Source organism: Filicampus tigris, chromosome 4, assembly GCF_054856515.1.
Source record: "Filicampus tigris isolate MCC_2025a chromosome 4, RoL_Ftig_1.0, whole genome shotgun sequence".
In the NCBI taxonomy this organism is placed as follows: Eukaryota; Metazoa; Chordata; class Actinopteri; order Syngnathiformes; family Syngnathidae; genus Filicampus; species Filicampus tigris.
This window is the reverse complement of record NC_141220.1, coordinates 19551330-19578974: the sequence shown is the minus strand read 5'-3', so window position 1 is coordinate 19578974 and position 27645 is coordinate 19551330. Positions and strand designations below refer to the sequence as shown.

General features: G+C 40.8%; 2 protein-coding genes across 4 annotated transcripts; both read right to left on the bottom strand.

Annotated features, from left to right (window-relative positions):
- Positions 1–133: 133 nt before the first annotated feature.
- On the bottom strand, positions 134–14218 carry LOC147148846 (cingulin-like protein 1). 3 transcript variants are annotated; one of them, XM_086027579.1, is made up of 19 exons: positions 14097–14218; positions 10395–11280; positions 10235–10326; positions 8753–8858; positions 8574–8669; positions 8345–8493; positions 7608–7749; positions 7325–7537; positions 7055–7261; positions 6440–6544; positions 6196–6348; positions 5927–6097; positions 5578–5730; positions 4063–4152; positions 2907–2990; positions 1748–1872; positions 1095–1203; positions 855–1018; positions 134–758 (listed from the first exon to the last, which is right to left on the bottom strand). In XM_086027579.1, exons 1-19 carry the CDS (start codon positions 14216–14218, stop codon positions 683–685), a joined length of 3243 nt encoding a protein of 1080 aa, XP_085883705.1. In that variant the 3' UTR covers positions 134–682. The 3 variants fall into 3 exon arrangements, with proteins under 3 accessions (XP_085883705.1, XP_085883703.1, XP_085883704.1); XM_086027577.1 differs by having other exon boundaries at positions 14010–14156; XM_086027578.1 differs by having other exon boundaries at positions 10235–10299; positions 14010–14156.
- An 897-nt stretch (positions 14219–15115) lies between these two features.
- LOC147148845 (transcription factor 12-like) lies at positions 15116–27301 on the bottom strand. Its single transcript, XM_086027580.1, has 12 exons — positions 27106–27301; positions 24437–24533; positions 22808–22947; positions 22591–22714; positions 21792–21862; positions 21335–21431; positions 21146–21219; positions 19440–19616; positions 18727–18844; positions 18468–18615; positions 17399–17628; positions 15116–17317 (listed from the first exon to the last, which is right to left on the bottom strand). The coding sequence occupies exons 1-12, from the start codon at positions 27172–27174 to the stop codon at positions 17175–17177; spliced, it is 1488 nt and encodes a 495-aa protein (XP_085883706.1). The 5' UTR covers positions 27175–27301; the 3' UTR covers positions 15116–17174.
- Positions 27302–27645: the final 344 nt, after the last annotated feature.

Genomic DNA, 27645 nt, shown 5'->3' with positions numbered 1-27645 from the left:
AGCGCAGCCATTCAGTGCATAGGATTGATCCGCTCGTAAACACATCGCCAAGTTTCCGGGCACTGTGATTGACACGTGTGGTTTCTATTGTGTCGTGACTGCCCGGGTGCATGATTACGATGACGTGAACAAGTCACAGTAGTATTTTCTTTTATTTGTATGGAGTTTCTGGAGGGTTATAAACATCAATACACATTTTGAAAAGTACAGTACATGGAATCATTAGTTGGGAGATATTTTAGATGATCAGATTAACCTCAATAGAACCGAATAAAAATGAACACCCAGAATGTGGACAAAAGTATTTAAATAGAGGGTTAGTACATATAGGAAGGGGAAGCACAAGTACATATTCACCCAGAGGAACATTTGTGAGATCACCGATACGGGCCTGAGAAAAGGCCTTGCTCATAATTTCTAGTTTAGTTCATCCCAAATGCATTTGATGGGATTTAGTTTGTTCTAAATTGGAAAACCCCTGCTATAGAAAACGGGTTGTTGGTACAGTCTCAATACTTTTGTCCACATCGTGTGCACTGCGGCTTTGTTTGGCACATCATGTAGTTAAAAATATTGCCACTAGAGGTCAGTGTGAACACAATGCCAGGATAACAGGAGTTTGTTACTGGAACAACTGAAAATTCCTCATTAAGTCCAAACGTGATGTGAGTTTTTTATCCCGTTAATCAGAACCAGTGTCATCCAGGCCGTCACCATCCTCCACCACTTTAATTACAGGAGGCGATTTCCGTTTGCGCCTGGTGATGCAAAAAAAAAAAAAAAAAAAAGACAAAACAATCCCAAAGTTAACTGGTACTTTGTAATTTGTGTGTAATCCAATGGTAAACATTCACCTCATGTCTTTCCTCATGGTGTCAATTTGGCCGTGAAGCTGCTCGTTGGCCTCGAGCTGCTCCTCCAGCTCTCTCTGCAGCTTCTTCTTGGCGTGCTCCAGGCGCTCAATCTCCTCCTCAGCCTCGTCCATCTGCCTCTTGGCCGTCTTCAGTCTCTGAGTCAACTGCACCGTTCGCAACAAGTCAGACAACAGAAGGCTTTGGGGCGAGCATGAGCGACGGCGACGCGGCCTCTCCTACCTGGTCCCTGTGCGTCTGCAGGTTGGCGTGATCCTCGTCGGCCTGCATCTTCATCTCCTTCACCTTGCGCTCCAGCTTGCGGTTGGCTTGCTGCAAGTTGTTGTTGTCCCTGAAAGGAGATGCGCCAAGAGATCAGCTGCAGCTTCCTGTAATTTTACACCCTCCCACTGTGATGCTCGCAGCCTTGCAAGCGGAGGGAAAGTGATACCACAAAGGGGGATTGCCACATAACTATTATGTCAAATATGTCCTCTGTATTAATTTACACGTTGGGATTAGACTGTTTTATGACTGTAAATGTTTTTAGTTGACAACAGAGGTGAATGTTTTTAAATATAATCGACGGTAATTAAATGTGATTATTTTTTTCAAGGTCGCAAAAGTTTCTGACTTTCAAAATCGGATTACAACAATAATGTAAACAAATGGGTAGCTTTATCACTTGAACTTTTCATGTTTCATAAAACAATATGTAAGCGTGGACTTCACTTTTTAAGTACTGAATTTGTCTAGTCACTATATAAACAAGCATATAATATAAAACTATATATGTATATTTTATTTTATTTCATAAAACATATTATATATATATATATATATATATATATATATATATATATATATATATATATATATATATACGGAACACTTACCTTTCCTCTCCTTGCAACCGCTCCTCAAGTTCTTGGATGCGGCTGTTGAGTTTGGAAATGAGAGAATCCTGGTTGGTCCTCTGTGATCCTTCTAAATGAGTCACTCTGCTCTTCAGGTCTTTATTCTGATGCAGGAAATGAAACAGAGGAATGTCATAAATGAAGCAAAATTCAATTAAATGCTGGGTGGCCAGTACAGGTCAGGAGCAGGTCTCATACGCAAAATAGAATACAAAAATGTATTCTTACAGAACCGTTTGGGTATAGGCAAATTTCTGCTCCACTATGGTCAAAAAATGTACAGAACCCTGACCTTAACCCCATCAAACATCTTTAAGATGAAATAGAATAGACAGTTTTAGCCATCTCTCAAGTCCAACATCCCAAGTGTTCTTCTAGATGAGCTGTTTCAGTGAGCGGCTAAGTGAGATGGAGCATATTCCTTCTGACTTGGGGTGAGACGCCAGGTACACCCTGTACTGTTTACCACCTAATTTACAGTACAATAATGTAGAATGTAGTGAAGGTTTTATTTACAGAATGATACATGACAAGAAATATCAGGTTTACAAATATGTTAAGTGAATTATTCAAGTAGATATCCAAGTCACCGAAAACATGATGCACCAATGGAATCATTTCTCGCATAGATTTAGTCTGGATAATTTTACTTGGAGTGGGTTGCAGTAGTCTTGACAGCGAAATCCATTCCTTTTTGTGATCAATTATAATTGATGTGATTGCTTATATGTATGCAATTTTTATTGGGAGTCTTCAAATCATTGATTTCATTTTATTTATTTTGATTAAGTGACCTAGGCGTGATGTGATGGTTGTGTATAGCACTTGATTACAGCTCACAGAATATATGGTCAATATTGACCGCTTGTTTGGCCAATGTGGATGGGGCAGTGTCATGTCTACTGCCATCTTTTCTCTAAAGGTGTGCATGAGGGCCTCAGCTGAAAAAGTTGTTGTACATTTGTGTTTATTACACACAGACTAGAAAATAAACGCCCCCTTCTGGTTGGCCAAAGAACTGCTTTTTATGCCTCACCATTTTCCATCACCCACAAGACCACAGCGCAGAGTCCCATTTTAGCTCGGACCAGCTACACATATACAGTAAATTCTACTTTTAATGATGGGTTCGCCCTACCTGTCTTTCCAGGCTCATGTTGTCGCACTCCAGGTCTTGCCTGACTGCTCTTTCCTGCATCAACTCACTCCTCATCTGATCCACCTGACACACATCACATAGGCCACAATACAATGAAATGGCATTGCAATAAAAACTCTCCAGTGCAATAGGGCAAAACAAAAAGTAGGCTCTAGGTGCATACACATACACACATAATATTTATTTCGGTTAACTATTAGCTAGCCAAATAGCTAGCTAGATACCTAAAGCTAGCTAGCTAGATAGCTAGCTAGATAGCTAGCTCGGTAGCTAGCTAGGTAGCTAGCTAGTTAGATAGCTAGGTAGCTAGCTAGGTAATAAAAAAAGGTAGATAGCTAGGTAGATAGCTTGACAGCTAAATAGCTAAATAGCTAGACAGATGGACAGACAGACAGACAGACAGACAGACGACAGACAGATAGATAGATAGATAGATAGATAGATAGATAGATAGATAGATAGATAGATAGATAGATAGATAGATAGATAGATAGATAGATAGATAGATAGATAGATAGATAGATAGATATGGAATGACAGTGCCAATCAAAGCAGACAGAATTTTTAAATATCTCTTAAATCGGCTGGATGTGTTTGTGCTACCTCCCATGTTGACAAAAAAAAAAAACTAATGAAAAGGGTCACTTTCAGTTTAAACTGACTTCATTAAAAAATAGGAAATGCTGTCTAGTCTTAGCAGCCTCTCCTCTCTAATAACATCGAGAGGCCCAGTGAAGGGAAAGTGAGTCACCACACACAATAGTTTGCTGTTTTGTGTCTTTGCGCTGCATCCAAAACAGTATTTTGTGTCAATTAGTCCACTCTGCTTCTAACAATGGCCTATTCGAGAAAAAAAAAGGGTCCCATGCTGACTGACATAAGATAAGAAAAAACATATGACATGAGGAGTGGAGGCATACATTAGTGTGACAACAAAGTGAACACAATGAAACAAAAACACACTTTTTAGAAGACGACCGGACAGCTGTGGGGAAATCTGAGTATGCAGCCCGCACATCTGTTTCTGGTAAAAGCACAACTTGAGATAATAATTCAATAATGGGCAGGTTGACCCTTGACTGAATCTATACAAATAAAATAGGTCAGTGTTCTTGATAAAGGCATGTAAACCTGCCTGTTCTTTGGTTTTGTCTAATCGCTCCATCAGGCGGTCAGCAGTGGTGCGCTCATCGTTAACGTCTTCCTCCAGCTGACCAATGCGGCCCTGAGAAGGGGGAAAAATGGCAAAACATCATTTTAATGTAGAATATGGGTTATTTTCATATACTTTCATCAATAACAGGAAAGCGGTGTCTTACTAATAGCATTTCAATTATTGGCAGTTGTTATTTATAAATACATTTAATTGGCTGATATTAGCTCTTTTAAAATATGATTTTTGTTGATTTATTTTTACACATTAACACATTACAACATAAGACAGAAATAATGATATTCAAACATACCCCATCCCAAAAATCGTGAAAAAGTTAGTCGATTTTTGCAAATGTAAAAATGTTAGACCAGGATAAATCATTTTGAAAAAAATGCTTATACGCCAATAATGTGACATACAGCATATCTTGTACAACTGGTAAAAAAAATATTTTCAAGAGGTGAAGTACAAAAAACAACTGAGATAAAGTAGTTGCATAAGTGTGCACAACCTCTTATGACTGGTGATGTGGGTGTCTTCAGAATGAACAAACCACATTCAAATTTATGTTCAATGCGATTGCCAATGCCAACATCTACACGCCACCATTTACAGTGCCTCTCATTAACCTCAAATAAAGTTCAGCTGTTCTAATAGGCTTTGACAAAAGTCAAATAAAGTGTATTGAAATTATTGAAATTATTTATCTTGTTCATATTTTTTATTGCACAAAAACCTGGCTCAGAGAATGTATTGGAAAAAAAGAGATTTCCTCTCTCTAGGGCGTCGGTGATTGTACAATGTTCCAGTGTTTATGTCGCACTCGGACAGGTCGGAGAACTTTTCCCAGTAAACACGAGGCTTCCTCGCTCGACGCACAGTGTCAACACACTGATGTCACTGTGTAATGTTTTGTCATCATGACAAATAGTGCCGAGCCGTGAGATGCTACTGCGGTGGCGCCGTCCGGCACCCTCATAGCTCCCAGGGACAAGGCAAAGACAAATAGTGGTGCCAGAACACATTAACGCCCCATGGCATGTGATCAAGTGTAATATGAAGTCTGCTCATGTATGCATGAGCGACTTCATAGGCTCATCGACAAGAGTTGTAACAAAAATGAACAATTACAAAACACAATAATGTCACTTTTGTCTACGTTGCTTATCATTCATCCAGGTCATGGTAATCCCCTGGCTCCCTTATTTCCCACCAGAGACATAAATAGGGGGACTCCACACCTAAGATTTATAATTGAAGAAGCTTTTAGCACTAAAGGTCAGCTAAAAAGAGTCCAGTTGTCTTCTACAATTGCAGAATGCCAGTTCTGAAAGAGTGTTGCATTAAATCAAGTATGTTTATTATTGTGGCTGTAGAACTTGAGGTAAAAGCTGTTTGGCGGCAGCGATCGCGAGTCAACTCACTTTGCAACAAGCAGCAGTTTGGCAGAGAGTAAACAATTCTTCCAAAAAGAGGCTTCGGGCCTGTGTTCACCTCTAGGAGCTTGACGTGCCGCTCGCGCTCCTCCACCGTGGTGCCGTTCCTCTCCTCCAGCTCATCCACTTTTTGCTCCAGCTGCCGGGCCCTGGACTGGGCCTCCTGCTGCTCCCTGTGACACCTCCGCAGCTCCTCCTCCAGAGGAAGCAGCTGAGCACAGAATAAACATGAAAATGAGGACTATAGAGGAAAGTTAAAGAAGTGATACTTCTGACTACTTTTCGACTGTTGGAAGCGTTCCTTGGCAGCTCGTATCTGCAAAGTCCCTTTGGTCTAGTCCATCAGAGACTTAGACATCCGAACCCACGTTCTGATGAGTCAGCAAAATGATTTGCGAGGGCCACACCTCATCTTGAAGCTTTTTGGTCGCTAGCCGGGATTTCTCCAGCTCGGCTCCCTTTTCCTGCAGCTGCCTGCGCAGCTCGGCCAACTCCCTCTGACTCCTCTCTTTGGCCTCGTCGACCTGGCTCTGAAGAACGTCCGTGGACGCCTCGCAGTCCTCCATGATGCTATTCATCTGAGCGGACAGATTTACAAGCAGAGAGGTGAAACTCCCCCGTTAAGGTTCAGTCAGTCCCGCCCGTGAGCAAGAGAAAGAGGCAGGGAGGCTCATACCTTCCTCTGAAGTTGTTCCACTGTCCTGTCCTGCAGCCTTCTCTCATCCTCCAGCTCACTTTTGCTCTTCCATAACTCTTCAGTTTGTTTCCGCTCCACCCTTAGCTTCTCTTTCATGTCCCTGTGCTCGTGGTTGAGTTTGGTCAGCTTACTCTAAAACAACCGATGGCATAACTTTTATATCAAGATATGTCAAGATACTTTCACCCAGTCCTCCATTTCTTTTTTTTCTTTTTTTTTTTACTTGCACTTCCTCCAGACGAGTCAGCAGCGAGCGGTTGGACTGACACATTTCCTCTTCATTCCTCCTCACATCCTGCAGCGTTTCCTCCAACTGCTGCTTTTCCCTCTGTAGGACAAACAAGCAACAGGAAAACCAAAGGCCGCATGACATCATTCCACCCGGGGCACAAAAATGAAATAAAAACAATTTGCAAGGACCCACATCTCAACCTCATTTGTCACCTGCAAATGAGAATGGCTGTGATGAAGAATCTTAATATTGTCATAGAAAAATAGAAAAAAATGTATCCCTGACCCAAAAGAACGAGTCAACATTAAAGTGTCTGATCATCCCATTCCATTAAATGGGATTTCTAGTAGGCCTGAATGATTTTAAAAACGAATCGAATTGCGACCCCCAACACACACACACACCATTTAATATGCGATTATTTTTCTAAGGTCTTCTCCCCATGTATTTTTTTAACAAACACAAGCAATAAATTAGACACAATAAACTTCAGAACGGCGATGCAGCTGTGCTCACCACTAGTTTACATGCTGCCTAGAGTAACTCCAATCCAGGTTGAGATATAAAAACATTTTTAAAAATTCCTCCTAGGTGGAGGAAACGAACCTCCAGCTGCTTCACTCGCTGATCCTGCAGTCTCTCCGACGCTTTCGACTCCTGAACGGCTCGGCTCAGCTGATCCACCTTGCTGCTCAGCTCCTGCACTTTTCCCTTGAGTTGGTCCCTTTGCTGACTCAGCTCCTGCACCTTCTCCTTGGCTGCACCGCCCTCCTCCAACGCCTCCACCTTTTCTCGGCCCAGCACGCCGTTGCTCTAAATTCGAATGATAAGTGAAGATGGTGGCAAGAAGAACAACAAAGAATGTCTTGGACTTACCTCTTTAGTCTTTTCCAAATCTCTCAGGAGATGTTGAAGCTCTAGCTCATATTCTTCCTTTAGAGCAGCAATGTATTTATCGTGGGTCTCCACTTCATCTTTGATGTCCCGCTTCAAGTCGCTGAGCTCCTTCTCCTGCTGCCTTAGAAGCTCCTCGTGCTCCTCCTTCACCAGCAGCATCTCCTGAAAGTCTGCACGCAGCTGGGCCATCTCCTGCGACATGACATGTGTTCATCCACGCTGTCATCTTGTCTGCTTGATCAGCTATGTAGAATTGCCATACCTTCAGGAGGACTTCTTTCTCCACATTTATCATTTCTGCCTTCTTGGATTGGTCCAATTCATCGTGCATCTCGGACAGCTGCTGCTGGAGGTCCTTCATCTGCACCTTAGAGCGTTCCCTGTCTGCGATCATCTGAGTCAACCTGGGAAAGACACGATGTGCAGTGCTGTTCGTTAGGAGTCGGAACGAAAATCTTTTTTTGGATGCATTTTTGGTCGCGTTAAAAAGATTCGGAACCATTCATAGGTATTAATAATTGATATTTAAAGTTATGCAGCATCCACAAAGAAATAGATGACCTACAATGACGAACACCTAATATTGAGGCACTTACTGGCTAATGCGCGCACACAATGTGAATCGGGTCAATTTGTGGAGTAACTGAAATGTGTTATGTTCCTCTTTATCTGGCGAATAGCGTGGGTAGCAAAAAATTGCATCAAATTAAACTGCACTAATAAACTAACCACCAGTGGGAGCTGCAACTGCACAAATGCCAAACAACTTGGGCATTTAAAAAGATTTGCTGCTATTAATATTGTGACGCGACGGCGACGATATATTGTGGCAAATTTAATATCGCAATATCACGATATTGGCGATATTGTGACATCCCTACTGAAATTTCTTCTCTAAGTATTTGTACAATACACTGTGCTGCATTGTTCTGTGCTTTCCATGTTGGTGTTAAGTGATTTGCAGTTTTAACAAATAAACAATGAAGGCCATATGCTCACTCGTCTTTGGTAGACTTAAGTTGTGACTCCATTTCCATCAGTTTGTTCCTGAGTTTGGAGAGCTCGGCCTGACTCTTGGCCAACTCGTCCTGCAGCTTCTTCTTTTCCATCCGGGCCTTTTCACAGGCTTTGGCAAGTGTCTTTTCATTCTGGGGGACAAAATCATCTGTCTCAAGACGAAAGTTTGACTAATTTGGACGTATCGAGTAAGGTAATAACCACACAAAACCTTCATCTCGGTTTCCAGTTTTTGCTTTAAGTCACACACTTGTGACTCCAGTGCTTCCCGCTTTTCCAGCAGTTGATTCACCTCTACTGTCTGATCCTGCAGAAGTGAAAATTCCAATCAAACATATGACATTACTCAATAGTGAGCTACAATGGGGAGCATTTCACTCCTCCACTCACTTTCACCTCCTCCTCCACATTCTCAGCCGTTTTCCATTTCAGTCTGTTGATCCTTTCAAGCAGCAGGTTGACTTTCCTCCTAGTGACGGACACTTCGTCAGTCGTCCTGAGAAGACAAATGCCTTAAAAACACTTCTATCTTCTTGCTTTGACTGCGCAGGGATGAAAACGTTGGCCAAACTTCAATCAGCCTGCCGCAAAGACTTTTGTCTGAGCACATGTGTCAAAATAGGTGATAGATCTTTAAAACATTGCAAGTTATATCTTCGGAAGAAAGATCACGCTCCGCATTCCTGACCGACTGACTCTGTGTGTGCGTGTGTGAGCAGCTGTGCCAGGAACTCTGTTATCACACTATCACAATAGTGTAAGTTAAAAAAAAAAAAAGGATTCTTACCCTTTATTCTATCTCAAAAGTACACAAAAAAAGGAGTTTTTTTTTTTTTTTTTCATAAGAACCAGTGACAGTTCATTGAAATATATGAGGAGTTAATGAATTTGTGTCCAACAAAAACATGGTTATATTCAATGCTTAGTGTTACTAACAAGTCTGGTGGCATAATTGGAGAGGCTGTTGTGCCGAATGGCTGAAGCACCCACGATGCAGTGGGGACGAACTTTACGGTCCTTTACTGCAGTGTTATGCACTTGCGTGAGTCAGTCTATTATAATGGGGGATTTTGAATGACATATAAGATAAACATAGAGTATAATAATAAAATCTTTGAGTGAGTTGATTTTTGTGAAAACGTGCACAAAATAAGTTATTCCACTTAAAGCGGACGTCAACGCAAACATATTTTTTTCAAGAATATGTTCTATGCAAAGCCACTAGTTGAAACAGAGCATTCTGATAAATATTGAGTTTGTGGAATATGTGTTAATCCACTCGTTTTTAGTCATCTCTGGGGGCGGCCATTTTGTCTTCTGTCGACTGAAAATGACATCACAACTGCTCACGACGGCCAATCACGGCTCAGATTCAGAAAACTGGTCAGCCGTGATTGGTCGTTGTGAGAAGTTGTGATGTCATTTTCAGTCGACAGAAGACAAAATGGCCGCCCCCAGAGATGGCTAAAAACGAGTGCATTTTTCTGCTTAACTTATATTCCACAAACGCAAAATTAATCACAATGCCGCGTTTCAACTAGTGGGCCTGCTGGGAACATATTCTTGAAAAAAATATGTTTGGGTTGACTTCCAATTTAATGTTGATTTGCTGTTCAGCAGTTTTGTGCCATCTTTGAATGCAAAAGAGTCTCTTTGCACAGGGGGGAAAAAAATAATACTATGTGGATGTTTTTTGTTTGCTTCAAAGCCTTTGTAATTCGGGAGTGCATATTCTATATGCATTTGAACATTAAAACATAACAATACCCTTTTGTACATTGGTTAAATAAAAAAAAAAATTGTCCTTACTTAAACATTTTTAAGCATTTTTGTCATACATCTACTCCTCTAGTTCTTTATGTGGTCACTCACCCTTCCTTGAGGTAGGTGAAGAGCATTTGCTTCGCTGCGTCTTCATTCGGGTCGACCGACACCTGCTGTCCTTTCAGAAGATCAGGAGTGACCTGGTTAGAGAGCATAATTAAACAGAACCTTTTAAATGAGAACCGTGTCTGTGAGGACATCACTTTACCTGAGCGTCTCTTTCCTCTGCTCCATCCGTGCAGGCGCTCTGCGACCATTCCTTTGTTTTGTAAAGTACTTTTCCTGCCATGTCGATCCCATGATGAGCTTTGAGCGGCATGCGGGGTTTGTTCTCTTCTCTCTTGTTGGCCTCTCCGCCCAGCAGTCGAGCCCTGGCCGACCCCGGAGGATACACCCCGCCAGAGGTCAAGCCGCTGCTGCCCCCCTTCAGAGATGACGTCCTGCTGGATGAAGAGGAAGACGAGTCGGAAGCTCGGCCGCTGTCCACGCTACGTGATCTCCGCGTTTCCTCTGGGTCCAGCCGACTTCTGGGGCCGCCTCTTCCTCTACGCTGGCTACTGTTGAACTGGTTGATTAATTTGCCGACGGACATGGAGGGCTCCGAGTCTACTGAGTTTGGGGACCTTGCCGGCGATTGTCCGTCCAAAGGAGGCGTGTTCTGGTCATCTGTCGGGCCTTCTGCTGGAAGCGGAATACGGGCTTTGGCCCGGTCCGCTGTTCTTCCGGGAATGGTTTGCGAAGGGTTGAGATGGTTGAGGTTGTTGCTTCTGGGGTCGTACGGTCTCAGGATCTCTGGATGTTTCTGGTAATGAAACTCTGACGAGGAGTTAGTCTCGTCTACGGACCTCCTTACCATGCCCGGCTTGTACCCAGTCTGGTGCGTGATGACTGATACATCTCTGTGGCTTTCTTCACCGGAACTGTTCAAAACTACAAAGGGCTGACCTTTAATTCCTTGAACCTGTACCCGAACTCCAAACAAGCTGTCATGGCCGCCTCTGGGATTGTGTGGGTCAACATAAGGCGTCATCATTCTCATTTCCGGGGAGCCACCTAGTCCGGCCATCGTGGCTGCTACTGCATTAACAGATGAACTAAGGGGGAAACAGAGGTTCTGGTTTACAAAGATTCCAAATAGCAGGCACTAAATTGTGTGTTCACTTTGTGTGTGAGGCAGTTGACAACCGGTGTAAAAGAGCTGAAAACCATTTAACTTTTTTTTTTTCATCTTAAGACCAGCAATGTGAAGTGAGGTGAAGTTGTCCCGTAGTGTGTGGAGTTCCGAAACTAATTTGGATGAGTGACCGACAGTCGGCCACTAGTTTTGCAGCGATTTGAAATTTGAATCGCAGATGATGCAATGTTGCTGATGTAACTGCCAATCAAAAATGCCATGTTGTATCACATGAGCTTTCACCAAAAAATGTATTCAGCGTATTCAGCCATCCACGGCAAGTCTTACTAATGTTGCGTTTTTCAAAAATATTTAATTCAACATTATTTATAATTTCATATGAAGCTGTGGCTGAAAAAGCAAAGCGTGGAGAGTCTCTGTCACCAAACTGCTGAAGTCAACGAATGGGGTAATCGCCGCCAAGAGCCTCTCAAATATCCACACTCTCGCCTTTATTTCTCGCCCAGGGTAATCCATTTCTTCCTTGACAAATGGGCCATGTTGTTTGTGATTCAATAAAAAAAAAAAAAAACTAAGTACTGTTTTGCTCAGAAGTTTACATTTCCTGGCCCTAATTTGTACGATATGAAGCATTCAAGCAAAACACATTTATATTCTTTTTAATGGATTTGAATTAAAGCATAAGGCATTTTAGAATAGCACACTCATTAAACAAAACATATCAATAAAGAAACTAATGAAATGGTTCTTACAATATTTCATAAACTCTGCCAGTGTATATAAACTTATGAGCCCTGAGCACAATTGTAAGCAAATATTGTTTCCCGATAAGAACACTAGGGCTCACAGTTTTTCCGTTGTGGCGAGTTGATACGTGTGCGAGGTCCAATTGGCAAGTGTGAGGATGTGAGTCAATGACTGTATTTTTTTCATTATTGTCCAGGTTATTCGCAATCAGGCATGTCGCTTGGCAGCTTTGATGGGTTTCACGATGGAAAATTTGGAAGAGTACCCAAATCAGGCCCAGAGTGTTATAACCCTGCTGGACGCTGATCCAGCATGGGAAGGTATACAAAGATGTTTACACAACATGGGAGCTGCAGTGGGACTAGGACACAGTGACATAGGGCCACCCAAGGATCTCCTCTCTCACACTCACACACAGCTGCACCCACCAGCCAACATGAAGACACAATACATGGACAAGAGCTTGATTTTGCTGCGCAATGCAGACAACTCACTCTGTGTGTTAATGACACTGTCGTATTGTACCAACAACGCTGAGCCAACTGCATGACGACTACAACTGGCTGACGTCTGTGGGGTGTCGTCACCCACTTCATGGTATAAAGGAGCAATATTTGTCAATAGAGATGTCAACAGTGTGACTGGAGGCATTGTCATCTTTATTATACTCAATTTAGAGCCATTTACAGATGTGTTGCGAATATCTGCCATAGGGTTTATAATGTCTTTTTTCGTAGAATATGAATAAAGTAATCACAATATTAGAAATGGTTCTCTGTATAGAGTGCATTCTACACAACTACAATCTATGATCATATTAATAACTAGGCGGTATTGTCAAACTTAATACATTTCTTGTTGCATTATCTTTGTTAAATTGTGTCATGCAGGTGAATAATTTACCCAAAATATACAGTATTAAATGTGTATCAGTATGATGCAGTGCATTCTACACCACTGTAAATTGTGCAACCACTCTGTAAAAAAACAAAATAAACAAAAAAAGAGTTGAGTGAACTCAGAATTTCAAAGCAACAAACTTTGAAAAAAAATTAAGTTGGGCAACTCAATAAAATATTTGAAGTTTTGCTGTTGTGAAAAAGCAGCTTTTGCATATTTCACAACAAACAAATAAGAGTTAACAGATTGTCTCCTGTATTGTCCCCCAACTTAAAGATATATTCAAAACAACTCAGCAAATTATTTTTGTGCTACATAACATTGTTGCCATAAATGTGAATAATTCATAGTTGTAGTAGTTTTTATATTCTTAAATTTCTGTTTTAGCCCCCAAAAAATACAACTTGTGTTTTTTTACAGTGCATATTATTTATTTATGATTATTAACAGTGAACGTAATACTCATAGCATTAATAGCATTAATGTTTTGGTGAATCATCATTTTGATCACACTTTATATTATGTGTAAGACAGATTTATTACAAAGCACACTTTCAAATTGTTTACACTTTTTGGAAACTGATGGCTTTAACATTTGTAACTTTTGTTAGGTTGGGAAAATCCTCCTTACGAAAATTCCCGTTTTCCCTAAAAGCGTAATACTTTAGAACATAAGGTAAGTAAAAGCATGCGTCCGTATAAAATTTCTTATATCAGGTAGGAAAAATAAAAGTTGAAACTTGTTGTTCTGGAATTTTACACTGACTTCACAGTAAAGCAAGCTAACTCACATTCAAATCAACAATTGTAATTATTCTTGGGGGTTTTCTTACAGCTTTTATGTTAGCATTAGCTAGTTACCGTGTTCCACAGGTACAATAACACCTACACCAAATAATGCTTGCATATCGTTATTGACAGGGCAGGGCAGGGTTGCTGCCTGGACAGGACAGCGAAAACGGGGAGGCTGTCTGTCACAGAAAACAAGCAGCTTTCAACAGATGGGAGGAAAAGACCTTTACCGAGGTTCCTTAAACTCACCACAAACACGCCAAAGAAGAGGAGAAGCCGTTCCTTGTTATTTTTTCGTTCTTCACAATCTAAAGAAATAAAAAAGGAAACGTCCACGCTTTGAGTGAGAAAGTGAGTGAATGTGAGTCGACTGAGTTCAGTCCTCCTCTTCCTCCAAACTGTCCCGCTGTCCTGCCTCTGCCCAATGAGGCGTTCACTGACGCCTCAGTGTCCGACATCCCGGTGTCACGTGACAAAAGGAGAGATTCAGGAAATTCTTGTAGACGGCGCTACAACGGGGGTAGGTGAGTCTGCTCCGTCAGAAAACTGAGTAACCCCAGTTAAGACATTCCAGCATTTTATTTGGCATTCTAAAATATGTTTCTAAATATTTTCTCAGCCCCACTATGTATTGGTAAAGCCCCATTTTAGCACCAGGAGAGAAAAAAAACCTGGAAGAATCTTGCTTAAACGTTTAAAAATAAATAAATAAATAAATAAATAAAGCGAAAATAAATCGGCATCTTAACGAAAAAATGTTTTGTTAAACAGAAATGTAGTAATCTTATGAGGATGAAGTGGTATTCCTCCATGATCGCAACAAAGAAAGACATAATTTAACAAATGAATTTCAAAATATATTATCCTCATAACATTATGATAATATTATAAACAGGGATACATATATATATACGAATTTGACTTAATTGCCATTTTTACTTTTTTATGTATTTTTTCTAATTTATCGATTTCTTTAAATTTTTTTTTTTTTTTTGCAGACTCCAAGCTACTGCATGCTGACCCCCGAGGGCCTTCAGACCCCAGTTTGAGGACCCCTGTTGGAAAAAACACATTGACAATTCAAGGATTTGTGTGTTTTCTATATCAAGTCACAATATTTGGTAACAGTTGCATACGTCACTTAGATGTCAAGTGAACATTATTTGTAGTCTTGTTAGTGTGCTTTAAATGGCAGCTCCTCTGAGTTTAGATTATCTAAATTGATGACTTGTATTCGTGAATTAAAAACAAAAGGTGTCTTGTAGGACTCAATTAGACAAATAGTGGTTGGTGTGAGTGTGATACCCCACAATAGCACACAAATTCCAGATATTAGCGGAAAAAAAGAGAACAAGAACAATAAAAACATGTATTGCTATATGCAGACACAAGCCATTAGGCTACTTTAAACTGTACACATCCTGTACATTTTATGATAGCAGAATTTTTTTTATGGTTATTTGACATTTGTTCAGAAAAGCAATAAAGACAGCATTCTGCATAAACATATTGCTCAAAACATGAAATGTGTCTAAAACTGCACTGAAATGTTTCCTTTGTAAAATCAAGAGTGACAAAAGCATTTACAGACATTTGTATAAAAGATAACTTACATAACTTAGGAAAAAACTGTCCTAAACATGCAAAACACACCCACACACACACACACGCACGCACACACACACACACATTTGGCTAGATCTGAAAAGGAATGATGTCAAAATGTTTTGTTTTTTCCACCAGTGTTGTTCTGAACAGTACTAAACATACAAATAAAGGAACAGCTTCAATAGATAAGATGCTAATTAAAACATTCTTGGAGATATGTTCATTCATAGAATGGGCCAACTCCTGAAACACGCACGCACGCGCACACCCCCACACGCACACGCGCACACACAGCAAACACACAAAAAACACACAGCAACTTCCACACTCACAATGCCACAGAACAAATAAATCTGCTGTCTGAGCACACACGGAAATGTCATGTCTGCCAACACAACTATCAAACTGTCTGCCAAAGTGCAGATGACACCTCGCCACAACTGAGTTCCATCCATCCAGGACGGATAAATAAATATACCCCCCAAAATGTACAAAACATTTGCAAGTTACAATGCATTTGTCTGTTCGAAGTATACTTTTAGGCACAAAGTTAGAAGTGTGTTTGAGAAGTGAGGGGATGATTATTCAACTGCATCGACACTACACAGAGTCTCTGATGCTCTTCATTTAGTCCGAAAAAAAAAGTAGAAAAAAGACATTTCAACAGTAACCGAAAATGCACTATAACCTAAGTTACAAATTATAAGCGACCTTACTGTATTTTGCCCCTTGCTAAACTGTTGAATGTCCAACTGTTCTAAATGTTTCAGTTCTTTTTATACAACTTGCTGTTCTCCAACAAGAAGCTGAATGACAAAAGTCACGAATACATTGAACAGTTTGTGTCACTGGCAGCTTCTGCTCGATGTGGAAGAGATGAAGACAGCAACACTTGTGTAATAATTTGACCAGATAATCCTAAACAAAGAAAGCAAGCATGCTGGGAAACAAAGACCAAATTATTGCAATTGGGTTCTCTTTAATGTTTGGTTCATTTGAGTGATGCATCCATCCATCCATCCATTATCGATATCGCTTACCCTCACAAGGGTCGCGGGGCGTGCTGGAGCCTATCCCAGCTGTCTTTGGGCAGTAGGCGGGGGACACCCTGAATTGGTTGCCAGCCAATCGCAGGGCACAAACAGATACAAACATCCGCACTCACAATCACACCTTGGGGCAATTTAGAGAGTCCAATCAAATTACAACTGCATGTTTTTGGAATGTGGGAGGAAACCGGAGTACCCGGAGAAAACCCACGCAGGCTCGGGGAGAACATGCAAACTCCACACAAGGAGGCCGGGGCCGGGATCGAACCCACGACCTCTGAACTGTGAGGCGGACGTGCCGCCTTGAGTGATGCAATATTTGTATTTTTGTAATGTCTTGTCTGATGCTGTATTATTTGTTTATAATGCAGCATGTTTAAACGTGTTTATTCATTTTATCAGTGTGTGCATGAGTGTGTCGGTGATGTGTGTGGTGAGGTCAGGTGACACTCTAACTAAGTGCGATTAGACCTAGGACCGCCACCGGTTGGTGTGATGTGACGTTTTGAGAAAGTCAAATTAAACTCATCTGTAGGTTAAAGTGCATTTTAGGTTCATCTTGAAATTCAACCCAAAAGCCTAATCATCCCCAAGTTTTTTTGAGGAGTGTTCCATTCATATCCTCCCACACACAATTTAGAGCTCTTTTAGCAGTGTGTCAACAACCAAATGTTAATAAAAATATATCCTCATGAAGATTGTTTTGGAAGCATAGAGTCCACAATTTTGAAACGGGAATCGTTGACTGCTTGGCGCCTCAGAGATGGCCCATTGGGTTTGCAGGGTCGGTCAGACCTGGATGAAATGCCACATGCATGGACTGCGGGTCTGTCATGACAGCAGACACCTTCTCTTCCTCTCTCCTCCTCAGACACGCCGCTTTCGGGTTGAGGTTCCTCTCTGAGAGACGAGCAGTGGTTGCATTTGAGTATCAAGGCAGCTCTTGAGGAGCGTTCGTGATCCTCTGCGAATGGCGCTCACCTCTGACTTGTTGTTCCAGGCTGAGGATGACGGCCACGGCCTGGTGCAGCACCAGCAACTTGGTCTGCGGCTTCTCGCTCTTCAGGTGCAGCTGACACATGTGGCCGAGCTCCTTGAAGGCCTCGTTGATGTCGCGCACGCGCAGACGCTCCCGAGCGTTGTTGGCCATCCTCCTCTCGCGCTCGCGTTCGGCCTTCTGCTCGGGACTCAGGTCTTCATCCTCGTGGATACTTCAGCATTGGACATGTGAGAAAGGAGAGTAAATGTTAAATTTAGTCACGGAAAAGAGTAAGGGGAGGAGCTGGAATTTAATGTGGATTTTACTGCCCTCTACTGGCCACTGAGAAGAACAGACCTATACTTCATCCATCCGTTATCTGATCCGCTTATCCTCACAACCTAAATTCTAACATGTTCCATGAAATTGTATTCATTTATTCCCGACAGTCTGTTCTCCTAATTTCATAGCATTTCTCTTGGCACTGATTCAATATTTATTTTGATTTTATCCAATGAGATTTTAGCCTGGATGTGCTGCCATGTCAATCTAATTGGCCCACCTTCAGAATCAGTCATACTGGAAAAGGTAACTCAAACTATCGTAAAATTCCGTGAATAACACGCACCCATGTATAATACGCCTCCCAAAATCACCCTTGATTTTTTTTTCTCTGTACGGGTTTTTCTGGTATCCTACATTATCAGAGTGAATAATATGAATGAATAAAGATTCAAAGCCAATTAAGTATAAATGCTTTTAACGTATTTTTAAAATCATGTTTTTGAAAATCTTATTCTTGAACTGCACACACTTTTAGTAATTTTAGTAAGATTTTTTTTTATTTCTTTACTTTGCTTTTAACCTTTTTTTACAACCTCTAGGTCCTACTTAGGTACTGGTAGACGCTGAAACGATGTGAACATTTTTTGTTTCTTATTTAGCCCCCTGTATAATACCCTCCCTCGATTTGGGATTTATTTTATCGCAACAAAATAATTGTTATTCACAGGATTTTACAGTAAGCATACGGTTTAAGTAAATGGGTAATAAAGCTAAGTTAGGGTCTACCTGTCCCTCGTGCTGTTGTCTCCATGCGTCTTGAATTCACTCTCCTCATCTGACCTTTGACTGTCAGAGCTGTGACTAGTGTGCATCATGTCTTCCCTCTCGCTGCTTTCAGTCTTCAGCTCTGCATTTCCTGGAATTCCCAAACTCCCTGCAAGGGAAGACAGAACATTACGCACTGTGACATCAGGTTCGCAGCTAATCGCCATCCTTTCTCAAACAACAGTAAACTCAATATGCTAAAAATCAGCAATTGAGTCACCTCTGCATCCGCCCGGCATGGGCTCCAGCGTGGTCCCCTGTCTAGCAGAGTACGGGTGTCCGTTTTGTGTGCGGCACTGGAAGGCTGATTGGTTGTTATTCATGGTGACAGCCTCCACCTTTGCGGCACACAAAGAAGTCGATGAGATAAGGCCAATATTTACAGTATGCGTTCAGTTAGTACATCACGCGAGAAAATAATGTTAAATAACGATGGTAAATGATGCTACGGTACAGCACTTTAAACTCTTCAGGACTGGACACAAAACCAACATCTGCTTCTTTGTACCCAACGTCCTCCTGAGTGGATCACTTTCCGTACGGACCCGATCTTAATCCTCCCCTTAAAACTGCTCCACATTTTCTATTACGCCAGTAATTCTCTTCAGGAATGATTCACTACTAATCGACACATCCAAAGTATGAAATGTAATATCGCTCTCCCCCAGGGGATTAGAATATACTTTCCCTCCAGCTAGGCCCAAATCCTCCCACTCGGCTAAAAGGGAAAAACATGCCATATCTGAGGCAGACCCCATCACCCCACACATTCAGTACACTTCCTATACAAAGGTGACGTGTCCCTGCTCTGACCCATTGTGTTCTGTTTCCTATTTTGCCGATAACAACTTAGTGGAAAAGTCCACAAGCTGAACAGCACACACAAACACAAGGTGACATTTGCATACACGTGCATGCTTAAATGCTTCTAACCATAGTTGGGGTGTGACAGGTGAGCGGCAGAGTGCTGGCAGGGTTTGGTCGGTTGTGGAGGTTCTGGTTCAGCAGGCTGTGGATGTCAGCGGGCAGGCTGGGCATGGGACCGACGGCGTGGTTCCTTAAAACGTGGATCACATCGTCCAATCTGTCCAGTCTGTCCTCTACCTGAGACTTATATGGGGAACAATATTTGTCTTAACTGAGGTCAAAAAGAAGGTAATGTGTCATACTGTTGCAGAATATTAATTCATTTTTATTATTTATTAATATCTATCTATCTATCTATCTATCTATCTATCTATCTATCTATCTATCTATCTATCTATCTATCTATCTATCTATCTAACTAACTATCTATCTATCTATCTATCTATCTATCTATCTGATCTATGCTTAGGTTAGCTTAGCCTCATTTAGCTTATCCTCGCATAGCATAGTATAAAAGGTCAAAGGTAATGAATAAGACATTTAACACAGTACTTAGCTTTTTGTTAGAGTTACTAAATTCTCATATCTATGGATTACATATGTTATAGACTTTTATAAATGACAGTTCAGGGAAAATCTAAGCACCTGGCAGATGCTAACATGCGAGCTAACATTATTTATTGGGGTCCGGTTAGTTTAATGTGTTACCTATTCATAATGAAAGTTGTATGAAGACAACAGACGTCAATGACCACTTCATGAGGTACATTTTGATAGTTTATTCTTAATAAAACCTAAAGCACAATAATAAACATCGTGTTAAATTATCAACACTGACAGCTTGTATGAAAAATGCATCATAATATTTGTAAAGGCATTTTTAATCATTCAAAATTATGTCCAGTGAGTGTGTTATGCATAATAACATATTAGTGCAATGACAAGTTTCTTAAAATGTGTTTAATTCATGTCACACAGTTTTTTTCCCATTGGGTGTACGTGATTTTGACATGTACCACACACTGCTCTACTAACTGCAGTCAGTGTGTGTAATATATGGTTAACAAGAGAAAATAATGAAAATTTTACAACATTGGGTATTGTCCACAACAAGTTATTTGATCAAATGGGTCATTTTGGTCATGTATAGTCTATTTTCATGGTCATAATCAACATTTGTCATGTGTATCCGAAATTGCTGTCCACCCTGTCACCCTTTAACAAACCCGCTGATGTTTTTAGCTACCAGCATTTTGTCTTTCTTCACTGAAGGCGAAAACAGTGGCTAATTGTAGAGTAAAAACTTGCATAGATGTGCTGTGGTTTTCATCATATTATGTGTGCAATTGGATGTTCTCAAGCCTAACATGTCCACTCTGTCATAGAGAAATATCGACATAAGAAAAATGATGAAAAATTCTAAATATATTTGTTTAACAGTCCACAGTCAGTTTGAAAAGTGAATCGAGTCGCTAAGCGACGCTCGACTATATGGGCTCATAAAATGCTAACATTAGCCCAAAATGTCCACCGTGTCATTGTCCACCCAGTCAGCAATCTCACACATTTTGTTGTTTGCGTGTGTAGTGTCTGCTTGCAGTTAATTTATTCCTACAAAGTGTGGGACCTTGATTAATATGCATTTCTAACAGCATGCTTTGCAATGAATGTGAAGTTTAATGGAAAATCTCAGATTTTTTTGGGTGGTGAAATGGGGAACTCTCAAAGGCACTTTATAGTAATATTGACTCAACAATATAATCAGGTCTTACCATGGATATAAGCGAAGACTCATAATGTGGCGAAACAGGTGTCTGCACCGAGCTGCGGGGCCACATATTGGTTCCTGTGTGCAAAGCAAAGAAAGATTTCAAATATACAAACAAAGACAAGTAAAAATGGCACGCAAAATAATCACCGTCCCACTGGGAGTAGCAGATTTTAGCCTCTCGGCAGGTTACCTGCGGGTTCACTGGCGTTTGGCAGAGGCGACGGGGACCTCACAGGCGTGGACGAGCTGGAAGGGAAGCTGCTGCTGGTGTGATCAGGGGAATAAATCTGGCAGCAGACGTGGAGGGAGAGAAAAGGAAGAGGAGGAGGAGGAGGAGTGGGACGAGGGCATGGATCATTTTAAAGGCACTTGTCATTTCTGCACCGGCTGCCGTTAGAACAGCCTCATAAGCCAAACTAACTCATCAATTGTGCTCATATTACTAGTCAGCAGCTAATAAAAAGTGTGACAGTAGTATCCCTTTGCTGATATGCGCTCGCCTGCGACTGCCAGGAAAGACCTACTATTTCCTGTTTGCATTGCACCCTTGGGGCCCTCGCTTTAGTTTTATAGTCTTGTTTTGAATGTTTGATTGTAACAGAGAACAAATGAATTGATGCAATGGGACTGCGGTGTTGCATACTTACAGACGCCAGAGCTTTGCCCAAAGTATCGCCAGTCTGTGACCCTCCTGGCACATTTGTGTGGTTTCCTGAGACTGACAAACATGAGAATGTGTTAAAATGATGTGTGGTTGGTTAAATGACCACGAGCACAATCTAATGAGAGCTGGTTGTCTTAAAAAGTCCATTTCAAAAAAAGACTGTTAGCACAATTATGCAAAAACTACACAAAGAATTTTCATGAAATTTCATGGAGGTGTGAGAACTTAATATATTTTGGTGCAAATTCAGATTAAAAAAAATGCAGATGGAGGAATTAATTTGTCATTTCGCTGTTTGAATTACAACTGAACCCTGCTCCAGATTGCAACACGCATCCACATAATCCTTGCTTTACATCCTGCTAACTAACGTGGTGAGAGTAATGAACTAAATTGAAATATGTCACTCCATAATTTTTTACATTTTATTAAGGGGGTTCATATCTTTTCCACTGCCTCCTTCCACCCTGGAATCTGAATTTTTTTTTTGCCTTCCTCTATGCAACAACGACATTTTGAGCTATTGGATTGTACACTATATTTAATGACAAAAATGTTATGTGTTTCAACTAGTGGGCCTGCTGGGAACATATTCTTGAAAAAAATATGTTTGGGTTGACTTCCGCTTTAAATTGCTTAATTCATATTAATTTAGAATTACCTGAATACATTTTTTTAGCGTCAACCTGCAACCAGAAAACTTTATAAGCTCTTATTTGCCTTTTATTCTTGTACGACCTTGAGCTCTACCAGCTTTCATGACTACCCGTCCACCGCCCCACCTGTGGAATTGTTTGTTGTGTTGATCGACGGGGCGTGTGATGATGCATTGTTGCGGTGAAAAGTGGACATGGGAGGGAGAGCTCTGTTCATGTCTGCTGCGATCACCGAGTGTGGAGAATAGTCCTAAACATGAGGGGGAAAACACACACACACACACAGTTGAAGTGCCAGGTTGTAAAAAACGAAGATATGTGGCGATCTGGATGTAAATCTCACCAGGTGGCCGTGCGGCTGCAGACTGCTGTAGTTCCCCGCCTGCGATTGGTGGCTGCTGGTTGCTCCCAGTGCACCTTCATAGCCATGCTGGTTCAGCCCGTTTACTGCACTCCAGATGTCGGGCAAATTGCTTGTGCCCTCTAAAATGGATGACAATATGTTGTATGTAGCACTGGAGTAGCATCACAAGCAGACATGAAATTCGAAAGCAGCCTGCACGGGTGTCACATTAATTAAGCTTTATTTACCACTTTCACAGACAGTGTTTTCAAAACTTCATTAACTTTATAATCAACAGCACAAGCTGAATGACATCCATGAAAGTGTTTAGCTGATGTAGCGGATTTGAAAAAAAGTTTATTGCATTCATGTTAATTGAAAAAAAGAAGCTATTTGAATCCAGAAAATCGTTCTTTTAATGAAAATAGCTATAGTTACCGGTAATAGCTTAGTCAGTTAGTACACATTTTTAATGGTAAAATGTAGCGTTTTTAATACAGCCTATATCAGGGCTGGGCAATTAATAAAAATTCTATTGTGATTTTGAATTTACTGCTTTAACACTTTAATGCTATTTAGCGTTAGTATTAAGATAACAGAATGAAAGATTACGCAATGTAATTATTTTAAAGTGTTAGTGAACCCCATAAAAATCTTTGCAATAATATGTTCTGTGCACCTTCACTAGTCTAAACATGGTATTCTGATTAATATTGCAGTTGTGGAATATGAGTTAAGCAGCAAAATTCACCTGTTTTTAGCCATCTCTGGCGGCGGCCATTTTGTCACTTCTGTCGACTGAAAATGACGTCACAGTTGCTCAGGGGCCCAGGTAACGACCAATCACATGTTTTCTGAAGCTTAGCCATGATTGGACAAAAACGGGTGGATTTTACTGTTTCACTCATATTCCACAAACGCGATATTAATCAGAATGTCGTGTTTAGACTAATGGGCCTGCATAGAACATACCCTATGTAAAGAGTATGTTCTATGGGGTTGACTTCCCCTTTAAATAAACAATGAATTTACTGCTTTACTACTTTAATGCTATTTAGCATTAGCATTAAGATAACAGACTGGAAGGTTAAGCTATGATGTTATTTTAAATAAACAAGGTGACTGCTTTACTACTTTAACGTTACTTAGCATTAGCATTGAGCTAACAGACTGAAAGGTTGAGCTATGTAGTTATTTTAAATAAACAAGGTGCAATTCTCTTGGTTTGATGTTTAGTTTAACACTAAACATCATCTGGGAGTGGCAATAAATAGGTTGTGGCCTCTTTTGAAGAATTGTCCACTAATTGTGCCTGCTTGTTGTCAAGTGAGTTGAGTCATTGCCACAATACAGCGTCCGTTTCTCAGTTCAAAGCAAATAATAAATGAATACTCATTTAAAAAAAACATAGAACACAGGAAATATTTTACTGACATAAGAATAACCCCCCCCCCCCCGATAAGGCTTGTGCTTAAGTTTTTTTTATTTGCTGAGAAGCAAGTATTTAGTGATCTTCATTTCTTTGAGCTATAGTTGTATTAAAAAATATATACAATTGGCCAACTCAAAACAGCAGAGTGTTCTTATCACTGCTTAGAATAGATTTACAGTGGTCATCATTTTGCTTACCAAAAAAAGTACTGGCAAACACATTGCTGGAGGCCTTGCTGGACGGATGTAAAGAGTTCTGGCAGAAATCGTCACTACCGGGGGACTGCCCATACATCTAAAAAAAAAGGACAGAGTGTTCAAGTTGGGAAATGTAAACCTGGTCACACAAACTACCACGCGGCTCCGTACTGCGATCGGAAGCAACAATATTCAAAACAAAGCAGAGAGCTGATGCACACTTAGAGCAGTTGCGATAATCCATAAGCTGCAGATCCGTGCACCTCCTCATCCGGATTTAGGAACCATTCAGCATGAGAAATCCCTGCCCTAATCGTGATCGGTTCTACTGGCTTCAGAGGGCTGAGATACAATTCCCTTCTTAATGAAACTGAGTTACAGGCCTCAACGAGAAAACCATAACAACTAGTCTGACCTTGTTGAACCTTTTTTTCATCCAAAGAGAAATTAATTGCAAAGCGGAATGCATCAAAGCTTCCACTTGTGTTGCGTTTTTACTATGCTGCAGGAATACACACATGCGCACACGCAACACATGCTTCCTCAGTCACTCGCGCGTACACACACACGCACACACGTAAAGAGGTCTGGGCTGCACCTGCACCTCCCTCCAGTGCTTTGATGTGGCCCAGGAAATGAAAATAAAACTCCCTGCGCAGCATCAATGGGGTGTCAGTTACCCGGACGACAAGTCCTGTAAAGCAGGCTATTAAAGACTCTCTTGAGCACGCTTGTGCGACAACACACACACACACACGCGCACGCACGCACGCATATACACACAGAGCCGTGACCCTGGTTGGCATGAGTCCCATGGTGATTGCGGGCCAGGCCAAACAGAGGAGCCCCTGCCGACACTGGGCCCGTCTGAGCCTCCGTGGGCAGCATATGGTGAAGGATAAAGCCAATTGTCCTCCTTACCATCAGCATAGCAGGCGACCCGTTAATAATGGTCACACCCCCGCCTCAGCACGCCTTCTCTGGCCCCCGCTGGAGAGGAGGGCCGTCACCATGGCATCTTCTTTTAGCGTAGCATTGATTTAGAAACCATCAATCATGGCATCACAAACGATAAGGGACTGGTTGTTTTTTTTTCTGCAGCAATTAAAGGCCTTAATTAGGAACGTATTAGTATGAAAGTATGTTTCATTGTTGTCAACATGCATTTTGCAAAAGTGTATTTCAACTTTGTTATAAGGTGAGAAACCATATTGTTAGCCTAATAGCATTAATGTAGCAATATTAGTTAAACAAAAAAAGAAGAAGAAGAAAAGAAAGAAAGAAACCAACGTGCTCGCTGAAATGCTTAATTTGTCGTTGTTTGTGTAGATTCTCAGGCATCCAGGTTGTGGTAATGCACAAAGCTTATATTGAGGCAACTTTATTCTTGATGCTGGGTGAATTTGTTGTATTTTCAATGCAAAAATAAATGGCAATTGTATGCTAATAGGCTAACGATATTTGGTAACTTAAATGACCACTACACACCTCGCTAGGTGGAAACATTATTATTAGTGGTAGTGATATTTGATATAACATAATTTTGTAAACAATTATTCAATTAGAAGAAGTTAAAAACTGGTACATTTCAGGTTATTAATTTCCAACTATTTCATATCAACAATAAGTGCCCATAATGGGCTTTAGTAAACAAAATGGAAAGTAGTAAACAACCAAGTACTGTACTACATGATTTTGCTTTGGTTTCACATTATCTTGTTAGATGAGAGTAACATCAACTTGCACTTGAGGGGCTGCGCTGCGCTCCTCAAGCAGCCACATGCAACCAATTTTCTGCCTCTGTGATCCATGATGTCTGGATATGGTTAGTCTCAGCGAGATCAAAGCTGCCTTTGATAATGGCTGAAGCGATGGAGGGACGACCTAAATCAAATAGAAATAGCGAGCAATCTGCTTCATGTCAAGATGCTTTCTGCTGCCAGGCTCCTGCCTTAGCTAACAGGAAGCAGGAGCGCTGCCAGTGTAGTCAAACTCAAGTTTGTCAACATGCAAACGCCACAAGTGTGCTGTGACGTGGGACTGGCAAACATGGGGTGTTGCGCTCACTTCCAGTTTCAGTAGAGTGCAGATTGTGCACTTGAAACAGAGATTCACATCCAAAGAGAAACAAGCAAGATACACAACTCAGTCACAATAGAGAGCTATGTATCTATAGTATAGCTATACTATATATATATATATATATATATATATATATATATATATATATATATATATATATATATATATATATATATATATATATGTATATATGTATCTATATATATATATATATATATATATATATATATGTATCTATCTCTATATATATATATATATATATATGTATCTATATATATATATATATATATATATGTATATATATATATATATATATCGCTCTCTATCTCTCTCTCTCTATATATATATATAGTATATATATATATATAAATATATATATATATACATATACACTGTATATATATATATACAGTATATATATAATGCCATCAAACCAGTTGCAGACCACATTTTTCTCTACCACTCTAACAAACAAAGCTCTTGTCCAAGGCAGTACATAACAACAGTACACTAAAGTACATCAGCATCGCACATACACACAAAGCTGACTCTCCCCAGGTAAAGATGCACATATGAATTGTACTCACGGGCTTCATGTTGTAGCAATACATCAGTGAGTTGGTGCCTGCGCCTGAGACAGGATGAGCACAGTACATAACTCTGCTGCTTTTCACGGTACAGTCCACACAGTGTCAGTTCCGTCAGTCGGTCAGTCACTCGGTGCCTCTACTCATGTGTATACAGTCCTCTTGCACTTCCCTCCCCTAATCTACCCCTGCTGGCCGTGCAGCTACCCACAGACAACGTATGCAAATAAGGGCTGGACCATAACAGGGAGTAGAGAGGGGTGGCCAAGAGAGGATGTTATTACTTCAGTTGATGCTTGGTCAGGTCTATGATCAGCATTCTCCCCCCCCCCCCCAAGACTTTCATCGCAACAAGCACATCTTAATTTATCTTAGGTGTGCATGTGTTTAGTGAAATACTTAATAATGATAATAATAATAACAATAATAAATGATGTCATAATGAGGGAATTCCTCACCTACACATGATCTTGACTCCATTATCAAGCGTGAACTGAAAGTACATACTTTAATGCACTGTTTTAGGTTTTTGGTGCAACC